Source organism: Carettochelys insculpta, chromosome 3, assembly GCF_033958435.1.
Source record: "Carettochelys insculpta isolate YL-2023 chromosome 3, ASM3395843v1, whole genome shotgun sequence".
Taxonomy (NCBI): Eukaryota; Metazoa; Chordata; order Testudines; family Carettochelyidae; genus Carettochelys; species Carettochelys insculpta.
The window spans coordinates 38,224,225-38,244,753 of NC_134139.1; the positions used below are offsets into that span (position 1 = coordinate 38,224,225).

General features: G+C 47.3%; 1 protein-coding gene across 3 annotated transcripts in view; it reads right to left on the reverse strand.

Moving 5' to 3' along the window:
- Nucleotides 1-20,529, reverse strand: part of SRBD1 (S1 RNA binding domain 1) — a 207,714-nt gene that overhangs the window by 135,605 nt on the left and 51,580 nt on the right. For all 3 annotated transcript variants that reach the window (XM_074989638.1, XM_074989637.1, XM_074989639.1), the window contains 2 exons: nucleotides 17,572-17,679; nucleotides 5,960-6,117 (listed from right to left, as the gene is read on the reverse strand). In XM_074989638.1, the coding sequence (XP_074845739.1) occupies nucleotides 5,960-6,117; nucleotides 17,572-17,679 (266 nt within the window). The remainder of the gene's footprint in view (nucleotides 1-5,959; nucleotides 6,118-17,571; nucleotides 17,680-20,529) is intronic.

Below are 20,529 nucleotides of genomic sequence, written 5' to 3' on the forward strand. Positions count from 1 at the left end.
CCAGGGGCAAAGGAGGATCCTGGGGCTACAGCTGGCAGGTGACACCTCTGCCCTGAACAAAGAGGAGGGAGGAGCCGAGCTGGCTTGGAATTGGGGGGGAGGGCGGGGGCCACAGGTAGAGGCTAGGGGAAGGGAGAGCTGGAAGGCAGCCAGCCTGAGGAGGGGGAAAGCTGCATCCCAGAGGGGCACCTCTTGGGGTCTTCTCCCCAGGACGGGTGGGAAGGACTGTCTCTTCCGACAGCTGGTGCTGTCACTCCTGGGAGAAACTGGGCATCTGTGGCCTAAGAAACCTCTCCTGCTGTCAGACCCTGCGGAGTGAAGTGAGAGTCGCTCCCACCAGGGGACGGGGTGCAGGGCAGGAGGACCCCTGAACCCCATCCATCACAGCAGCATCTCCCGGGGACGGGGATGGGGAACCTGCAGCACAGGGCTGGGGGGACAAAGGCCACGGCTCGGGGCCCACACTAACGCCTGTCTCCATTCTTCTTCCCCCTCTCCTCTCCTGTGTCCCGCACCTGCACCATCAGAAGAGATGCGCTGGCGAGGCATCAGTGGTCCCGGAGAGCCCTCCGGGACCATCGCTCCAGGCCAGCCCCTCGGCCAAGGACCAACCAGCCCCACGGCGGGCTAGATGGCGGACCCCACGCCACCAACAGACGACAGCGACGGACCCCCAGCTGCTGGCCATCCACCGTCGGCAGCTGGAGGTCGCGGAGCAGCACCTGCAGCTGCAGGAGCGGGCGCTGGCCTGGCGCCAAGAGGCATGGGGGGCTTACATGGACACTTTCAACCGCCTGGTGGACTACCTGGCCCCCCATGCCACGCTGGCCGCCGCAGCGCCCGCCCTGCCTACTCCACCAGCCGCACCACCAGCTGCTCCGCCCGTCGCCGTCCCGTCCGCCGTCGCCCCGCCACCCACCGCCGAGGGCCGGAGCGCCAAGGGACCCCTGGAGCCACCTGAGACTTGCCGGGCATATCTTCCAGTCCGGCCCGCCCCCAGCCAGCCCCGGACAGGGCTGCGACCGCGGTGGGGCTCCCGGACGGCCACGCCCAGTGTCGGAGTATAGGGGCGAGGGGCCCGGGACGTGGCCCCCCCCCCTTGTATATAGTTTGACCCTCTTATTTGGTGCCCCCCGTTTGCCCCGTCCCCCCCATGTAAATAGTTCTCCCCTTTATCCTCCCTGGTTTTCTTTTTATTAATGAGGACACTTGTTTGTTAGTATTGTTTTATTTGTACATATTAGTTTGTTTCCACATGTTGTATATAGTTTGTTCTTGTTTCATATATTTACAGTTAAAAAAAAAAGTTCTAAAAGAAAAACCAGTTTAAGTTCACCCACAAGTGCATGCTGTCATCTGTCCAGGAAAAGTGGGAGGGGGGTGCGGTGGGGTGCTCCATGGTGTGGTCATTGGGGCAGGAGTGTGGCAGAGGAAGGGGCGGGCAGTGGGGGGCTGGGCAGAGTTCACCCCGCGGCCTCATCATTGAAGTGGCCCCGCAGGGCCTCCTGGACCCAGGTCCCCTCGGGGTCCACCTGCCGACTGGGGGCAGCAGGTGGCTGGACGTCTGCCCTGCCGGCCTCCGCAGCCCAGCCCTGGAAAAAGGTCTCCCCCTTGCTCTCCACCAAATTGTGCAGGGCGCAGCAGGCACCCACAATCTGGGGGATGTTGTTGGGGCCCGCATCCAGGCGGGTCAGGAGACATCTCCAGCGTCACTTCAGGCGGCCAAATGAGCGCTCCACCACCTGGCGCGCGTGGTTCAGGCGCTCGTTGAAGCGCTCCTGGCTAGCGGAGAGATGGCCCGTGTACAGGTGCATGAGCCACGGCCGGAGTGGGTAGGCCACATCTGCGATGACACAGAAGGGCATGGTGGTGTCCCCCAGAGGGATCTCCCGCTGGGGGATGTAGGTCCCCGCCTCCAGCCGGGGGCACAGGCCCGAGTTCCGGAAAACCCGGGCATCGTGGGTGCTGCCAGGCCAGCCCACATAAATGTCCTGGAAACGTCCCCGGCTATCCACCAAGGCCTGGAGGACGACAGAATGGTCGCCCTTGCAATTCAGGTATCGTCCTCCACTGTGATGCGGGGCGCGGATGGGGATGTGAGTCCCATCCAGAGCCCCGAAGCAGTTGGGGAAGCCCAGGGTGGCAAAGGCCGCGATGGTGGCATCTGGATCCCCCAGCCTCACGAGCCTGTGCAGGAGCATGGCGTTGATGGCACGCACAACCTGCAGAGAAAGCACATGGGACAGCACCAATGAGGGGTGAGCAGGGTGTGCGTGGCCCTGCCCTGCCCTCCCCTCCCCTCCCCTCCCCTCCCCTGCCCTCCTCTGCCCGGGCCCCCCTCCCCTGCCCTGCCCTCCCCCCGTGGGATCTCTTACCTCCATGAGGACAGCCCCGACGGTGGCCTTGCCGACACCAAACTGCTGTCCCATGGATCGGTAGCTGTCTGGAGTGACCAGCTTCCAGACAGCGATGCCGACCCATTTCTGCACTGTGAGGGCACGCCGCATGGCCGTGTCCTGGTGCCTGAGTGCGGGGGTGAGCCACTGGCACACCTCCATAAATGTCTGCCGGCTCATCCTGAAGTTCCTGAGCCAGAGGTCGTTGTCCCACTCCCCAAGCACCAGCCGCTCCCACCAGTCGGTGCTGGTGGGGTAGCTCCACAGCCGCCGGCGTGTGAGGCGGGGGGAGGGCGGGGGGCGGGGTGCTGCAGGGTTAGGGGTTGAGCCCTGCTGCCCTGGGGGCAGCTCCTCCTCCGGTGTAGCAAGGAGGTGCTCAGCTGCCTCCCGCATGGCATGGAGCAGGGCAAGCCCTGCTCCTGCCAGGAGGGCTGGGTGGACCTCTGGCTGCTGCTGCTGCTGCTGCTGGGGGTCCATGACTGTGGCGCCCGGGGTCTGTGTGCCTATGGCTCCTCAGACCGCGTGCTGTGCAGGCTGAGTGTGTCTGGGAGGGGCCCTTTAAGGGAGCGGCTAGCTGTTACCCCGGAAGCACTAGTCCGCCCTGTGACCCTGTCTGCACCTGTGCCTGGCATCCCTATTTCGATGTGTGCTACTTTGGCGTGTAGACGTTCCCTCGCTGCACCTATTTCGATGTTGGGCTGCGCAACGTCGAAGTTGAACATCGACGTTGCCAGCCCTGGAGCATGTGTAGACGTTATTCATCGAAAGAGCCTATTTCGATGTCGCTACATCGAAATAAGCTATTTCGATGTAGCGTGCACGTGTAGACGTAGCCAATGGCATATATTTTATTATTAGATGCGCAGGTGAAGGAGCCCCTGATGGTATGGTTGATGTTAGGTCCTGTGATGATGTCACTGGTGTAGATACGTGAGCAGACCGCTGGTTTGTTTCGTTAGAATACAGACTAACACAGCTACCTCTCTGTACTTTAAACAGCAGACTTATTTGAATATAGTGTGCACGAGTCAAGGCTGGATACAAGAAAAACTATATCCCTAGAAGATGATGAAGCACTGGGATGGGTGCTGCACATTATGAATGAGACAGTTACCTAGGGAGGTGATGGATTCTCCATTCTTAGAACTCTTTAAGGACAGGTGTGACTAAGCCCTGACTGGGACGCTTTTCTGGAGATTCAGTGGAGCTTTATTCTGCTTTGAGGAGGGGTCTGGCCTGGGTGACCTCCTGAAATCTCTTCCAACCCTAGTCTACTATCTTTCTAAGATTTTTCTGCTATCAAAGAAATTCAATTAGAGAAAATGTGGGACAGGTACATTGAAACATCATCAGTGATTCAGCAAACTATATAGAAAAACTAGGAAACATAAGCCTGTAACACTGAAAAAAAAATCAAACATCATAAGCAAACTCTCTGATATTGAAACATGAAGAGAATAAATCTGAAGACATTATAAAAATTAATAGTTTATTTAAGCCTTGCTCTTCGGCAATGTCGGGCTAAACATGAAAGTCACTCATATCCGCAAAGCAAGAGTTTAGAGGAAAAAAGGAAAACATTGCCTTTCTTCCCCACAAAAATCTGTGCTAAAAAGAAGCTAAATTATGCCTAAGAAGAACAGCACAAGTTTTTAAATCAAGCATCACGAGCTTACAAAACAGCTATTTGCTGTGATCCATAATTATCTTCTTTTTTAAACAGTATAAAATGCATAAAAACATCCAGAAGTCTTACAAGCTGGTTTTTCTCACTGCAGCTGTGCACTGGGCTGTGAGGGCGGGAGACTGGGGGCGGGGCGTGCAGGAGGAGGGAAGGGATGATGTTGGAGGTGCAGGCACACTGAGGGGCACCAGCTGGTTGAAGCTATGGGCTGGCAGGTGGCAGGAGGATTGTGGCAGGGAGACCAGGGTCTGGAGAATTGGGGCTGACAGGGCTGGAGGCAGAGTGGCAGGGGAGGGGACTGGAGCTGATACGGGCAGGAGGCAGAGTAGGTGGCTGGGGGACTGGGTCCAATGTGGCTGGGAGATGAAGCAGGGGGCAGGGAGGACCGAGGCGTTGGGTTTGGCCGGGCTGCGAGGTGAAGCAGAGACACAGGGGGCCAGGAGATAGAGTCCAGTGAGTCTGGGAAGCAGAGCAAGAGCTGGGGGCCCGGCCCCAGGATAGGGGCCACTACAGCTGGTGCTGCCTATGGCAGGCCCAGGCATATGCAGCACAGGACACCTACTAAATTTGGAGCACCACTCATGCCCCAAATTAATGGTGCCCTATGCAGCTGCTTATGCTGCATGTGCCTAAGGATGGTGCTGCTTATGTACCTCATGGAGGTGACTTTTATATACCAACAAAAGAACTCTCTCCCGACAACAAAGAGTATCTTTACCAGACTCACTGCAGCGCTGTATATATAGAAACGGCCTTAAGCTCCTCCGTGACTTTTGAAAGTGAAACTTGGATATTTTAGACCAATGAGGTCTCAAAAAATATTCTAGATCCTCTGCTCCAAACAACAGGGAACCCTGTAAACATTGCTAGAAGCATTAGTCAGCAAATGTAAGAAAAACACAAAGATCATTCTTTTTTTTTCTTTTGAGTTCTCAACAGAAAAAGCAAGGACAGGATGAGAGGAGGAAATGACAAACCTTTTTCACTTCCTTACAGGGTAACCCTCCAGACTAAATTAAGGCACACTGGGGAGATTTGTCCTGTACCTGCCTAAAGACTACACCTAGTACTGCTTGGTCCTATGCCTTCCATAAGCCCCAGTTTACTTTAAAATACACAATATTAAGGAAAAACAAGGAGAGAAGTCAATTTCCAAGTGTACAAAAAGGGTTACTTGGCGGGTCTGAAGCAAGTACTCAAATGCAGATTCCGTTTTCAGCTGTAACACAGTGCGTCTGATTCCTAGCTACCTTGTTTTAATTATTCACAACTGTGTGACTAGAGCGCAAAACTGTTTATTCTCATGTTGCACAGGTGAAAATAACTAGACAATGGGAGTCGAGACTCGGGCCCACAACATTTAATCCCATGCTGCTTAAGGAATTTTCAGGGTAAGAAACACCCAAACATGAAAGACTAAATCATAACAGAAAATAGGTATGCTCCACAAATATATAGTAAACCCTTGATTTAACAGACCCCAATTGAACAGGCTTCAAAAATAACGGATGCTGTCCGCAAGCCCCCTTCCCCCTCAAATAAATATCTGCAACTCACCAGAGGAGACAGAGCCACCACTGGAGCCGCCGGAGTGGCTGAGGCTGGAGGAGCAAAGAGCCCACTGCTGATCTCTCTCTCCTGAGCCTGCTGCCGTCCTCTGAGATCTTGGACATAGCACTCCCTAGTGCACCTTGCAAGGTGCCACCAGTCCTACAGATTCAGATTTAATGGACTTCCGGCATTAATGGAAATCCCTTTCTGTCTGTTAAATCAAGGGTTTACTGTATTGTACAACAACTAGCTTTTATTGTAATTGAGTAAATGTTTAACATTAAACAGTGTTTTAAAAGCCAATGGAAAATTTGGAATTTTAACTTACTGGTTGGTGAAATAATTGCTAGTTTGCAGCCATGTTTGTACCCAGGATCAACACCCATCAAAATACGGCCCCTGACAGGATTCATCAGAAGCAACTGCCGAAGATTTCTTCCAAACATCATAATAGATTCTTTCTCTGCATCAGATGACAATTTTGACCTTGGAAAACAAAAAGAGAGGTTTTCCTCCATAAGTTTTCAACCACATTTTTCAGTTGGTTCAAAGGATATGCTTTTTTGGAGCATTTCCAATTATTTCTTTGTTACTACATATCTCATTGAGTTTTTGGCACAATTATTTTAATAGGAATAGTCACTGAGAGGGACTTTAATAGGACTAGTACATGAAAAATTGGTTGTAGTCCTAAGAAAGTAGCAACTGTAACGGTTTGCAATTACAGTCACCCCTAAGTTACATAAAGTGTGCACAGACCCCTTTCTGCCTCAGTTTTCACACATCCACTATTAAATTTTTGAAGAGAAAGGAGTTTGCTGGAAGCAGGGTTTCTATATACAGAGGAATGGTATTCTGATCCTCATCAATCTGGCCTTGAGAAATACCTACGCTGAATTCAGCCTGTAGAGATTGGGGTAATTTTCTGGTTACTACCAAGCAAAATGGGTTAAGCAACTAATTTGGAAATTGGTTAGATAGCCTAATAGGTCTTTTCTACTTGTAACTGTTAAATAACTACAATTCACTGGACAGCCAGTTTATGAGTTACAGTCTACCACAACTGTAGTTGAAACTGTTAAGCTGATAAACAATTTGGCTATGTCTACACTAGCCCAAAACTTCGAAATGGCCAAGCAAATGACCATCCTGAAGTTTACTAATGAAGCGCTGAAATATATATTCAGCGCCCCATTAGCATGCTGGCAGCCGCGGCACTTCAAAATTGCCGTGGATTGTCCAGATGGAGCTCCTTTACGAAAGCAGATTCCTATCTGCTGTTAGGAATAAGGGGATTTCGAAGTTGCCGGGGTCCTTTCGAAAAGGAGCCCCATCTGGATGAGCCACGCGGCGGCAAGCCGCAGCAATTTCACAGTGCAGCGGTTGCCAGCATGCTAATGAGGCACTGAATATGTGTTTCAGCACTTCATTAGTAAACTTTGAAATGGCTATTTCAAAGTTTTGGGCTAGTGTAGACATGGCCTTTAAGATGTAAAATAATAATAGTGTAATTGATGCATTTCCAGATTCGCTTGCTTGGATGTAAGCAAAGCAGAAAATCATTGGTACAGAACATTCTCTAATTCTTCTCTTCCATTATCTTTGATAAGAAAAAGAAATATGCCATGGAACAACAAAGAATGAATTTGGTAACTTTAGCACCCCATGTTAAAAATATCCTTGTTTAACTGAGACAAATATGTATTTTTTCTAGGTGTTAGTATGGACGGAATGTTCCATGTAAGCCAGCAGCAGCCAAGAGGAGAATGGCTCATAACAAAACATGTTAGCCACTTACAATTTTTGCAAATAAAATATATTATACAAAAAATAATCTTTGGTATTCAGGGGTTTCCCCTCTTTGTGTGTATGTACACATCCATGCACCATTTGTGTAAGGTGATCAATTATGAGGATAATTCAGGAAGTATGTTGAGTCACATATTCACTCACACAATAAGCCTACATATAACTTTGAAAGTACCCACACTCCTTTCCCCACGAACGTGTTTTTCTAGTTAGTAAAAAAAAAAAAAAAAAAAAAAGGAACCCTCTTTTTGCATATTAATGAAGCACTGAAACAGCACCTATGATTACTATCAATGAAAAATTAGGGAAAATATTATTCTATACAATTAATTCTAAATAAAATCAAATTTTTGAACACTCATTTACACATCTATTAACTTTTGCATTTGCTAGTGTTTTATGCATAGTCAGTTCCATTGCTTCCCAAAGAACATGCATGAAGGGGAGACAGGAAAGATAGGAAAATATGACCAACACTGCAATTACTTGCAACCAGATTCCTGGACATATGGAGGTTAAACTACTTTAACTCCCATTTTTGAAAAACAGCCAACATTGCAAGTTGGTGATACTAGTTCAACACCCAAAGACATATACCCATATGTTTCCCTTCCCACATCCTTTCCAAACCATTACTATGGAAAACCATCCTTCATGCAAGAGAGAGAAAATTCCTCTGGAATTATCATTGTATAAAGAACACAAAATTAGTAGAGATCATACCTAAAGCGAGATTATGAAAAGAGCACAAATTTACATACATTCCCTATGCATTCAAAGGTATACCAAGAGGGTAATTCTAAATCCAGTGGTTTTCAACCAGTGTGCCATTAGAACTGTCCAAGTTTGCCATGAAACTTCATCTATTTCCCCTCTCCACAGCTCTTTACAGAGACAACACTGGGGGAAACTTGATGACCCCGCACCAAATGTGGTTTACACTGTGTTGGCTGCCTGAGTCCCTGCTGGCATGAGTTGGTCAATTTCCCCATGGTGGCTCTTTGCAGAGCTGTGGCAAAGAGAAATGCTGATCCTGTGGGAGCCCGTTTGCACTGGGAGGCAGCTAAAATGCTGCTTCCTGGCCTTAAGAGGTTGGCAGGGAGCCTCCCCTCAGACTCCTGCCCCCCCTGCTGTGGCAAGTGGCGTGGAGGGAGGGTGGGAGACTGTTGGAGCTCGGATATGGCTTAAATGCCACATCTCAGCTCCAACGGGCTAGAGGGGAGGGAGTCTACTCACTAGAGCTGTCCCCTCCCACACGCACATTTGCCCACCTTTTCGCACACCGGCAAGCCCAAGTGTCCCACTAACCCGGTCTCTTGCTATTCAGTCTACTTTGCATTTTGCTCTGACCCACTGAATTTCAATTCCTTATCTGTTCAAGTATTTAATAGAAATTATACTTTTGAAACTATTGTTACAAATATGAAATTCATAATGCAAAAAGTTGAAATTCAGACACCTGAAAAAAATGCTACATGTGGAATAGATTTAGGGCTATGAACAGTTAGAAATAGTTGAGTTGAGCAGGATTTGAAAATGGGCCTGTGCTCACTGTTTAAGATGGTGTATTCTGCAGTGGATTTGAAACATTAATGCATTTTATCCTTGTTTAGCTTGTGTATTCACTCCTGTGTCACAAACCTCACTAGTAAGACTGTAATCGCAGTAAATCTAAGTAAATGTGACATTTATCAGCAATCGATTCAGCTGAAAAAATTAGGTGTGCTGTAGAATTGTTTGTCTCGTTGAAGTGTGCCATGTTACTGAAATGGTTGGGAACCCTTGCTCTAATCTTAATTGCGTAGGGGGAATCACCCCCCGGAAACAGAATAGCTGCACTGAGCCAGCTGCCATTGAACGCAACAGCAGCAGACAGAAAAGAGGAAAATATGAACAAAGGAAGATCCTCTGTCACCAGGCTTTCCTCTGTCCCAAAAATGTGGGTTCTCTCTCACATTCAGGACATATACTCCCCACATGCAACTGAATCAACCAGTTCTACTACCACAGAGGCCTGTGAAGAAACTGGATTTACCCTAACCATGGTATTAGTTTTGTACATTTTATGGAAACATGTTTAAACTTGGCTTGGATTTACAGAAACCTACAGGAAATGGTACTGAAAGTGCCAGGTGTGTGGAGAATAAAACGCATGTCCTTTCTATTACTTAATATCCTGTATTTTTAATTTCAAAAATAGACCTCTCTCACTCAACAGGTATGTCCATGATATATATGACAGGCTCTCAGTTTTAAATTGTGGGTAGTCATTTAATCCTTTATGAAACTGTCCCAAACAGATTTTATGGTCTCTGGGCACCACTGTCTGCCTCAAATATGATAAACTACCTAGATTTGTGCTGTTCTAATTTCTGGCAATTCTTATAAATAAGGTGTGTTGGGAGGGGGGAATTTTCTCAAATATAAGAACATTGATTATTTTAAAAATAAATATCCTCACTTTCCATTTTATGAAAAATAAAATCATTTAATCAACTCAAACAATTCTTTATTTCAAATTTACTAAGATTAATATAGTGACAACTATAATAGAGATGCCTTTAATCTTCTCCTGTACTTGAAACTCAAAGTGGCATTCAGGCAACAGATTGCCCTTTTGAAAATAATTCTATTGGCAATTATCTTAATCTTGGCCTACCGACATCTGGACTCACAGCTGGAAGATTAGAGTTCTAAAGTTTGGGCTCCATTTCCAAACTCCAGCTTCCATACGTAAAACACGAAGGATATTTTCTGTGGGAACTTCGGATGTGAAATGAGATTAGAGAAAGAAAGAGTCTATGACGAACAGTGAGGGAAAGAGCTTTGACACTTTTCAAGAAGAGTATGGAAAACTAGCAAAGGATTATACATTTAAAAAAATATTTCTTCACCTCATCACTTGTATTGAATCCCTCAGAAATTATTTCACACAGAATAGCAGCAAAATAAAATGTATTCTGAAGTGCCAAAAGCATTGCGGGACATTACTATACCAGGTCTGAGCAATCATGGTATCTCGGTGGAAAAGTAGAAGAAAGGAAATGAAACAATAAATAAGGTAACTCTCTTGCTGGCAAATTCTCTCCTCATCACCACTAGTTTCCACACATTCTTGGAAATGTTTTGTTCCAATGCTTATTAATAAAAGAAAGCTGGAGATGCTAACACTAAAAAGATTTTAAAATACTTTAGCAGCCCTCTTCAAGATTCCAAAGAAAAGCTTCTGCTGAGAAGAGAGAGGATGAAAAAGGAAAGGAGCTAAGAGGTCACAAAAGTGAGAAACTGCTCACTGTCTTGAGCCAGAAATATTGTTGGCAGGTGCCATACGTTCTTTCCCATTGGACTTCTGGTTCAGCACTCATCCCATATCATTCCTGTTCCAGGCCTTTCCTAATTGGACATGACCAATTATGCAAGTTTTCCCAAACAGTAAGACAAGACCAAATGTCCACTCAGGAACAAACTGAAAACATCTTATTTCCCTTATGGCCTGACTTGATCCAGAGCTGGCTGGCTGTCTTAAAGAAGCAAAAACAAAAAATTGCATTAACCTACTGTGTCACCAAACCTCACATTATACACAGCTGAAAAACAGTTCATTGAAGGTGATGGTTTGGGGTTTCCTACATGTAAACCCTTCTTCAAGGCCATAAAAGGCAGTTCACAGCACTGTAAAAGTATCCATGATTTCACGCAACTGAGCAGAAGAAGGAAGTTAGTTGTCATTGCAAGGCATCAAAATACATAGTTAACATAGAAAAGTAGTCTTTACACCATGCAAAAAATCATATGAAAACAACCCAAGAAAAGTAATGTATATGATACTTCCCAGAGGGCTCCCTAGTTACATGATGTCTAAATTTTCAAAATGTGATTATTGGTTTTGGATACACAAGTTGACAAGCAGCAAGGGGGCTGACCTAAAAAGCAAAACATCTTTGATTGTACCAGGTTATGAAATCAAAAACGTAAAGACGCACAAAATCAGTTACTTTTGAAAAGGTAGGCAGTAAGAGTTTAAAAGATTATCTGCAGTGTGTGTGTTATATCTGGTTTTGCAACTCAAAAAGTATTTTCACATCAATATTACTCTTAAGGTATTAATTGTAGGAGCTATGGAATATTTATGACAGTTACAACTAGCCATTATTTTTGCCATGCATTGTGCATAAGAATTATATTTACTGTAGCAACTGTAACCTGAAGTCAAATTTGAGGGAGGTGCAGGGCAGGGGTGGCCAACCTTTTTTCATCAGGGGCCACGTGGAAATTTTTTACATGTTCTGGGAGCCAAACACAAAATATTCCCAAACCTGACCCAGCCTCCCCACTTAACCCCTCTCATCACCCCCTAGACAAGGGCTGCCCACAGCAGGGCAGGAGGAGTGAAGTATTCTCCTCCCTTTCAACCCTGCTGTCCGTTAATTCCATGGGTAAGGCCACGGTCTGAGTTACGAGAAGAGGTTAGTAACACTTCCCAACATAGCTTCCCCACACCAGCCATGATTGTACAGACCAGTGAGCTCTGCAGAGAACAAGGGGCGCTTTCCAGGGTGGTTCCTGCCATGCAGGGAAGACGCCACTGTGGTGCCTGGCCCTGAGACAGGCTGAGGGCTGGGCACCGGGCACCCGTACCTCTCGGCAGAAGTTCTCCATGGCGTGCTCCACACAGCCCGAAGCCAGCTTCTGTCAAAAAGGGCGAGGAGGGACCAGCTGCGGCTTTTGGAGCCCTGGGTGGAGCTGGCCCTGGGCAGCTGCCTACGGTACTTACAGTGCTTTCAAAAGGGTGCCACTGCTGGCTCCAGGGGCCAGATTCTGTCCCATGGGCCGCATGTTGGACACCGCTGGTTCAGGGGAAAGTTGAATGTGACACAATCCCTTCTATAAGCTTAGCTGACCAAGAAAGGCACCACAAAAAAACTTTTATCTGAGCTGACTTTACAGTCGGATCTAGTGTTATCTCAACCTATACTTGCAAAGAGTGGGAGATAAGAGAAAGAAAAAGCCCTCTCCTGTCTAGGAGGGAAAAGGGACATATTTCTCTACTCTCTCAGAAGCCAGAAGTGATCTAGGGAGTTGTGAAAGGGGGACACAGACAAGTGAATGTTGTCAGTTGTGCTTTCAGGCGAGTTCCTCAATCTCTTCCCCATCTCAGATGGGATATGTGAAACTGTGTCATACCATCTCGCCGTTACCAAGCACATTGACAAGCCCACTTTCAAAGCCTTTCGTGTATCCCTTTACAAACCCTAATGCCAAACTTTGCCTTCAGATGCCCTTGCAAGAACCATCCAGTTACTATAACGAGAACCCAGGTAGGCATCTGAGACTACAACTTGCCACTAAATAACCACGCCTCATAAGAAACCCTTTCAGTACTATTCATCCCATTTTACAGATGATGAAACAAATGCAGAAATTAAGTGATTCACTTAAGGTTACAGACTGAATGCATCAAGGTGGAAAAAGATCACACAAGTCCCAACTCAGGCCTTAGCTAAATCGGGTTGGCTTGCCAAAATTTCTGATTCCAGAATATGGAATGCTCCTGCCCCATGTCTCAAGCTTGATGCCTCACTCCCCACCCCGCCCTGCATTTCTCCCTCTCCCCTCATTACTCGCTCTCCCTCACCATCCCTCCCTTGCTTATTTTCACTGGGAAATGAGGGCTCAGGTTGGGGACTGAGAGGTGGGAAGAGGTGTGCAGGCTCTGGAGTGGGGCCAGGCTGGGACAGAGGGTTGTGGTGTGAGGGGGTTAGGAGCTCTAATTTTGAGGGAGCCAGAAACTGAAGTTCAGGTGCAGGAGGGGAGTCAGTCTGGGGTTGGGTTTTAACAGGTCAGGACTCCAGGTGAGGGTGTGGTCTCAGAAGTGAAGCCAGGGGTGAGGCACTTGGGTTATAGGAGGGTGAAGTGGAGTACAGGCTCTGGGAGGGAGTTTAGATGCAAGAGAGGGTGCAGGCTCCTGGCAGCGCCTACCTGAGGCATCTCCCTGGAAGCAGACGGCATGTCTCTGCAGCTATTAAGCAGAGGCGTGGCTAAGGGTCCCCACATGCTGCCCCCTGTCCACAGGTGTTTGTCCCCTGCAGCTCCCATGGGCCAACAGGAGATGCAGAGCTGGTGCTTGTAGTGACGTCTGTTCCACACAGTCAGAATGTGGTATGCCTCCTGGCCATTCCTGCACCTAGGAGCCAGAATGACATACTGGCCACTTCCAGCAGATGCACAGAGCTGGCCGCTGCAGCCAACTAGGCTTTTAATGGCTCAGTCAGCAGTCCTGACTGGAGCCCCAGGGCCCCTTTTTAACCATTTAATTCAGGTCAAACACCACACATCTGACACCTTCACATTGTAGATGCATCCTGAATACAGTTACACATGGCCAGCCACAGATGCTGCTGTGAAACATCCCATAATGCCCACAGGGAAAGGCAAGATATGATACGATTTATACCAGGGTGGCCAACCAGTTAGAGATTAAGAGCCAAAATAGCTGTGGACAGACTGCAAAGAGCAACGAATTATATATTTATTTTTATCTATCTATATAAAAATAAAAATATAATATGTGACTCCTTGCCCTCCCTCTTGGCCAGGCATCCCCAGTCCCCAACTCTAACCCAATCCCCCTGCCCTCCTCCAGAGCCAGGCACCACCAGCCCCCCACTCTAACCCAATTCCCCTCCCATCCCACAAAGCCAAGAACCCCCTTTCCTCTGCTCTAACCTGATGCAGCCACCTCACGCCTCACCCCTCACCCAGATCGAGGTGCGCGCACACACGCACACACACACCACGCCCCCGCACTCTAACCCAATGCCTGGGTCTCACTGGAGCCACAGACGCAGCTACGTGCTTCTCCCTCCAGGAAGCAGAAGCTGCATTTCATTGAGCAAAGAGTCCCATGCAGCTCGAGAACTGTGGGTTGGCCACCCTTGGTTTTTACCAGTGCAGTTTATCTGGATTCTAAACAAGGGGAAGCTATACCAATGCAAACCACATCTTGCCCCATCTGCACAAGAAGCTGCACCACTGACTCCAGACAAGGCCCCAGACACACATTAGATTCTGTAACAAGGAAAGATGAAAATGAAGGCCAGCACGACAGCCTAAGTCTTACTTAATGTCAGTCACACCCAATTCTACCTATATAGTATGAAAAAAGAGATTCAAATACTACTAAGTTTTGAATTTTAAATTTCCATTGATTTCAGTGGTATTATATATCTTGCAAGTGACATGATCACTGAAAATTAGACTATTTTTCCAGAGCCGTCCCAACGCACTTAGTATAGTAAACCCTCGAAAAACGCGATTTCAAGTTGCGCCTCACTTGCATCAGTGCAAGTTAAGCACAACTCAAAATCCTGCTCCCCCACCAGCCCGGGCTCAACCCTTTGGCCCCGCATTGCCCCAGCTCAGCTCAGCCTTCCCCTGTCCCACTCACCACCCACACAGGGCTCTGGCTCACCCCCCACCGGGGGGGATGGCTCCTCACAGCTACAACCAAGCCCTGAGGAAGCGGCAGCCGCAGGTGCTCCTGGCCCCAGTTCAAACCCTCCCCATGCAGCTCCAGTTCAACAACATGCCCCCTGCCGCCCTGCACTGTCTCCCTGCAGCCCTAACCCTAACTCTAGGCTTAACCCCCCTGCCCCCACTCCTACAGCCCCAGCCCACTGCCACGCTTAACCCTCCCTAATTGTCCCTCCCAACTCCAGTACTTACCATTCAAAAAGGAGCTCCTGTTGCTTCCCCAGGTGCGTTCCACTGTGGAAAAAAAGCTGCCCCTGACTTACACGAAATTCACGTTATGCAAGGGTTCGCAGGAACAAAACCCTAGTGTAAATCAAGGTCTACTGTACAGTATCCAACCAACATTATGACTACTATACCATGTGGTAGAAATATCAACTCTAAGGGCCACTTCCAGCCCTTACTCAATTGCTTTGTCAGTTCCTTTCAGAGAGGTGAGAAAAATGGAGTCAGAACAATGTCAGTGCAGCATTAGTGAAATGGCAGTTGTGTAATGGAAAAAAACAGATGCCTAAGAGAGTTTCAGTGACAAAGGTTTGCTTGACTTTGTGTGTTTATAGTATTGCAATGTAAACTCTGAACTGTACTTACAGAAAAATACTGTGAAAAAACAAAGCTAACAAATGAAAAATACTTCCCCACGCCCCACTAAAATGAACAAGAATGAAAAAGTTTATAAAACATCTATTTAAAAAATTAAGGTTAAGAATTAAAAAAAAAAACTGGCAGTGCACAGCACAGTAAAGTGTGTCTTAATAATATAAACAACATAATGTAGGTCAACATTTTTTCATTCTGTATAGCCCAACAGTTTGCCTACATCAGTGGTGGTCCTGATACAGTCTCCCTGATACAGTATTCTGCCAGCAGCAGTCCTTTAACAGCAAGTTTAAGAAGTATGGTTTGGAGGAATGGATTATAAAATGTACAGAAAGCTGACTAGATCACTAGGCTTAATGGATAGTGATCAATGGCTCAATGTCTAGTTGGCAGCTGCTATCAAGAGACGACCCCAAGGGTCAGTCCTGGGGCCAGTATTGTTCTACATCTTCACTGATGATCTGGATGAGTTTGCAGATGACACTAAGCTGGAAGGAGGGGTACAAATATTGATGGGTAGGGATAAGGTCCAGAGCAACCTATAATGGAGGATTGGGCCAAAAGAAATCTGATGAGGTTCAACAAGAACAAGTGCAGAGTCCTGCACTTAAAATGGAAGAATTTCCTGGACTGCTACAGGTTGGGCACTGACTGGGGCTAAGTGGCAGTTGTACACAAAAAAGGACCCAGGGATTACAACAGTCGATAAACTGGATGTAAAACATCTGCATGTCTATGTTGCCAAGAAGGCTAACATTAGTAGGAGCATTGCCAACAGATCGCCAGAAGCGATTATTTATTCAGCACTGGTGAGGCCACATCTGGAGCACTGCATTCAGTTTTGGACTTCCATTACAGAAAGGATGTGGACACACTGGGGATAACCCAACAGAGCAATAAAAATGATTAGGGGACTGGGGCACATGACTTATGAGGAGAGGCTGAGGGAATTGGACTTATTTGGTCTGCAGAAAGAGGTGTGAAGAGGGGAGAGATTTCATAGAAGTCTTCAACTACCTGATAAGGGATTCCAGAGGATGGAGCTAGGCTGTCCTCAGTCATGGCAGATGACAGAACAAGGAACAATGGTCTCAACTTCCACTGTGGAGGTGGAGGTTGGATATTAGGAAAAACTCCTCCACTAAAAGGATGGTGAAGCTCAGGAATGGGCTGCCTAAGAAAGCGGTGGAATCTCCATCCCTAGAGATTTTAAGGACTGGCTTGACAAAGCCCTGGCTAGGATGACTTAATTGGGGTTGGTTCTGCTTTGAGCAGGAAGTTATTTCCAACCCTAATGATTAACCCATGGCCCAGCTGGCACACAGCAGCAGCCCAGTGTCATCCAGGTTCCTGGCTGCCCATTGCAGTAGAGTCCAGGCTGCCCTGCAAGGTGGGAGTAAGGCTTGTAATTGCCCCTGCAGGGTTGAGGGTCCAAAGCTGCTAGCTGGTCCTGTGGGGTCTGAGAAGCCTAATGCGGTAGGGTCAGGGTTGGGGTTGCCCCCATGGGGTCATGAGTCTGGGGCAGAACGTTAGGGTCCAGGGCGGCTGGCTGGTCCCATGTGGTTGGAGATGGTGGCATGGGTCTGGAGCTGTCACTCAAACCTGCACAGATGGGATCCCACCTGCCGCCTGACTGCCAGCCAGGTCAATTTGGGGCTTTCACCTGGCCCCCCATCCAGTGCTCCACTCCTAGACTCATTCCGAGGATGGGTCCCTGTGTGGAAAGTGCTTAGTATAGGCACTGGTGGGGTGGAGGCTTGGAGCAGGGGTGGGGAGGAGTGGGGAGGGACTGTGTTTCTCAACTTGCAGCCCAGGTAACATAATGAAGGTCGCATATGCAGCCGACAGTGATAAATAGTTTGAGAACCATGGACCTAGACTACCCTGAATGCAGCTGAAAACTGAATCTTGAGAATTAAGATTGATAATTCATTGTTTTTGGATTAGTTCAGGCTATACTAAGTATTACTAAATTTTTTACAAGCATGCAGTATTTACCTGAATTCTCTACAGAGGAGAGGATAAATAAGACGTTTATATGAATCTTCCACTGAATTATGCAATATCTTCATTAGCTCTGGTTTTGCATAGCGTTTTGGTCTCCACCTGTCAAAAAGAAAAAGAAAAAAAAAAGAAAAGAAAGCAGCCTTAAACAATTTCCCACACAGAACTATATAAATGTCAAACTGGAATAGGCTCCAAGAGGTCAGTTAGTCCATCCTGCTCTGAAGCACAAAGAGGATACCTACACCATCCCTGACAAGTGTTTGCTTAATCTGTTCTTAAAAACCTTCAATAACGAAGGTTCAAAAATCTTTCTGTTCCGGTAACTACCTAACCTTATAGTTAGAAGTTGTTCTTAAAATTCCCTTCTGCAAGTAAGCTGATCTTCCATCAAGTATGGAAGATCTCCGAGAAATAAGTCATAAGAAGCCTCCACACTTCAAAACAGAAAAAATAACGACAGTTGTCATATATGTACTGCTTCAAGATAACATTTAACGAATGACAATATTACTATACCTATGTTGCTATAAAGTTGTATCTTCAACAGCGAATTGAAGAAGGCACTGTAACCTGGCACAGGCATTTACCGTGAGAAAAATGTGGGAACTACGGACTTTTAGGGAAGTGGTATTTCAAACTATCTTCATTTTAAAGAAAGTCCGCAAAATAAATTAAAACTTCCTTCCCACTTGGACTGCAAAAAGAATCACTCAAATTTCAACCCAAATGTATGAATAAATCAGCTGTAGCTTTCTACAACATGCACCTCATTCACAATTCCATACTGTCTCAAATGCAACATAGCATTTTCTGTGAAGGCCTCTACTGAGCTATGCATGTGAACAGAGGGCAGCTAGTTAAGAAAGGTGATAGAGGTCAAATAAAAGTTGAGGTGCTGAACTACAGACAGCTAACAGAAAACAAATGCATAATTGAGTTAAAACATTTTCTTAATAGCTGTGTATGTGAAAACAGTCTCTTGGTTTCAGAAGAGCAAACAAACATGTACCCGGAACATGCATTTGCCTTGTTCTGTAAGTGACATCCTTAAATAGTGGGGCTGAGACACTAGCGGGGCCCTGGCCAAAGGCAAGGGAAGCCTGCTCTACACCCCGGAAGGGGTGGGATCTTGGGCAGAAAGAGTAGGGCTGGGGCTAGCCTTTCAGCACCCACAGACTTCAGTGCCTCCCAGTGCCTCAGTAGTGCATCAAGCATGCCACACAGGGCTGACAGTGATCTAAAGGGCCCAGAATGGCAGTCAAGACCCCTGGCCCTTTAGAATAACTATGCCCCCAGGCAGTTGCCCCCTCTGTTCCTTTCCCACCCTCATCAGCAGGCCTGTCCTTAAATTATAAACCGAAATTTCAGAGACGAGCAATATTTCATTCAAAAACAACTGCCCAGCACTTTGTAAGCCATGCTCATTTTGGCATAGTTTAGTGCACTCTGTCTGGAAACCTGGGAATACATTTCTGACAATTGTATTTAACTATCAGAATTATAGTCATTTGCTAATCTGTTCGGGCATGTGCACAGTTGAAAATTATGCCGAATTTTGAAAGATACAGAGTATTAATTTCATCTGTACTGTGCTTGCATGTAAAGTTAATTTAGAAAAAGCAGAACTCCTACAACTGTTCTGTATGTTTTACAGCAGACATCTTTTCAGGTGTGTTTAAGGAATTACCTCCTGAAATGGACACACTTGTGTATTTCCATTTGAGAAGTAGTACGTGATCACCTGATTAAATACTGTACCATGATGTATACATTCAAGGGGAGTTAAGATTACATGAGCAACCCAGTTTTATCTTTTTCATGACTTCTGAGTGCTTAGCTATACAGCCTTAACATTGTACAAGGCTGACCAGAGGTCCCTTTTTAAATGGGCTGTCCCATATTTATGCCCTCCCTCAGGTGTCCTGTCTTTCCTAAAAACAGACAAGTTATTCCATATTTTCTGTCTTCACTGCCACTCATCATTTCTGCTGGGTCCTGCTACTGGCCAGATCTCTGCTTGGCAGCTCCTCACTTATCACCAGTGAGCTGGCAGGTCTGGGTCTGACAATGGGGGTGAAAATGCAAGGTTGGTGGCAAAGCACAGATGCAATGCATGGTGCCAGCCATTCCCACTGATGGTCGGCCAGTGCAGCCCCGCTTTGTGTTAGACTTGTCCAGCAGGAGGATGCTCCACAGGATTTCCAGATGGCACTGGCTGTGTGCTACAAGCTATGGTGAGTACAGGCAGGTACCATGCAGCAGCCATCATGTGTCACCTCTGCTATCTACCAATTGGATCATGACATCCCCCCACCCTCACCGTCCTTTCCTCTTTTGGTCTCTTTACGCCTCAGCCAAGCCCCTCTGCTCCTCCATATTCTCCCTGTGGGCATGTTCCACTCCCAGTGCTATGGAAGAAACAGCCCCCAACTAGAATGCTCAGCTCACCAACAGCCTGCCTGGCAGACTCCTTCCCTCCCCCACTGTCTTTGTCTGGGGCAGCACCTCTGGAAGGCTCAAGAACCTCCAGCCCAGAGCATTAGCCAGGACAAGACAAGACTTGTATCTGCCAACGTCCCAGACAATGCTACAAAAGGGAAGCCTCTCTGCCCCTCAGATATGCTCTGGAGTGGCCAGGGAATGTGACTTCTAGCCTGTTCATACCCTGACCCTGTGTGGTCCACAACAGCCCCCCATGCAGGGGCTTAGCACCCTCTTCACCCACCTTTCCCACCTCACCCTGGACCCTACCCAAAGGGAGCATGGGACCACTATGTCCTCTAGGAACCCTGCGCTGCTGAGCCACTTCTGGCCAAGTTCACTGAAGCCTCTGCAATCATGTTCCCTGGGCCCTAGCGTACATTCCATTCGTAGGGGCTTAACCTTTTCCTGCCCATGCTTTAGCTGGGCGGGGGGACAGGAGGAAACTGGGTTATGTTGATAGCCAGT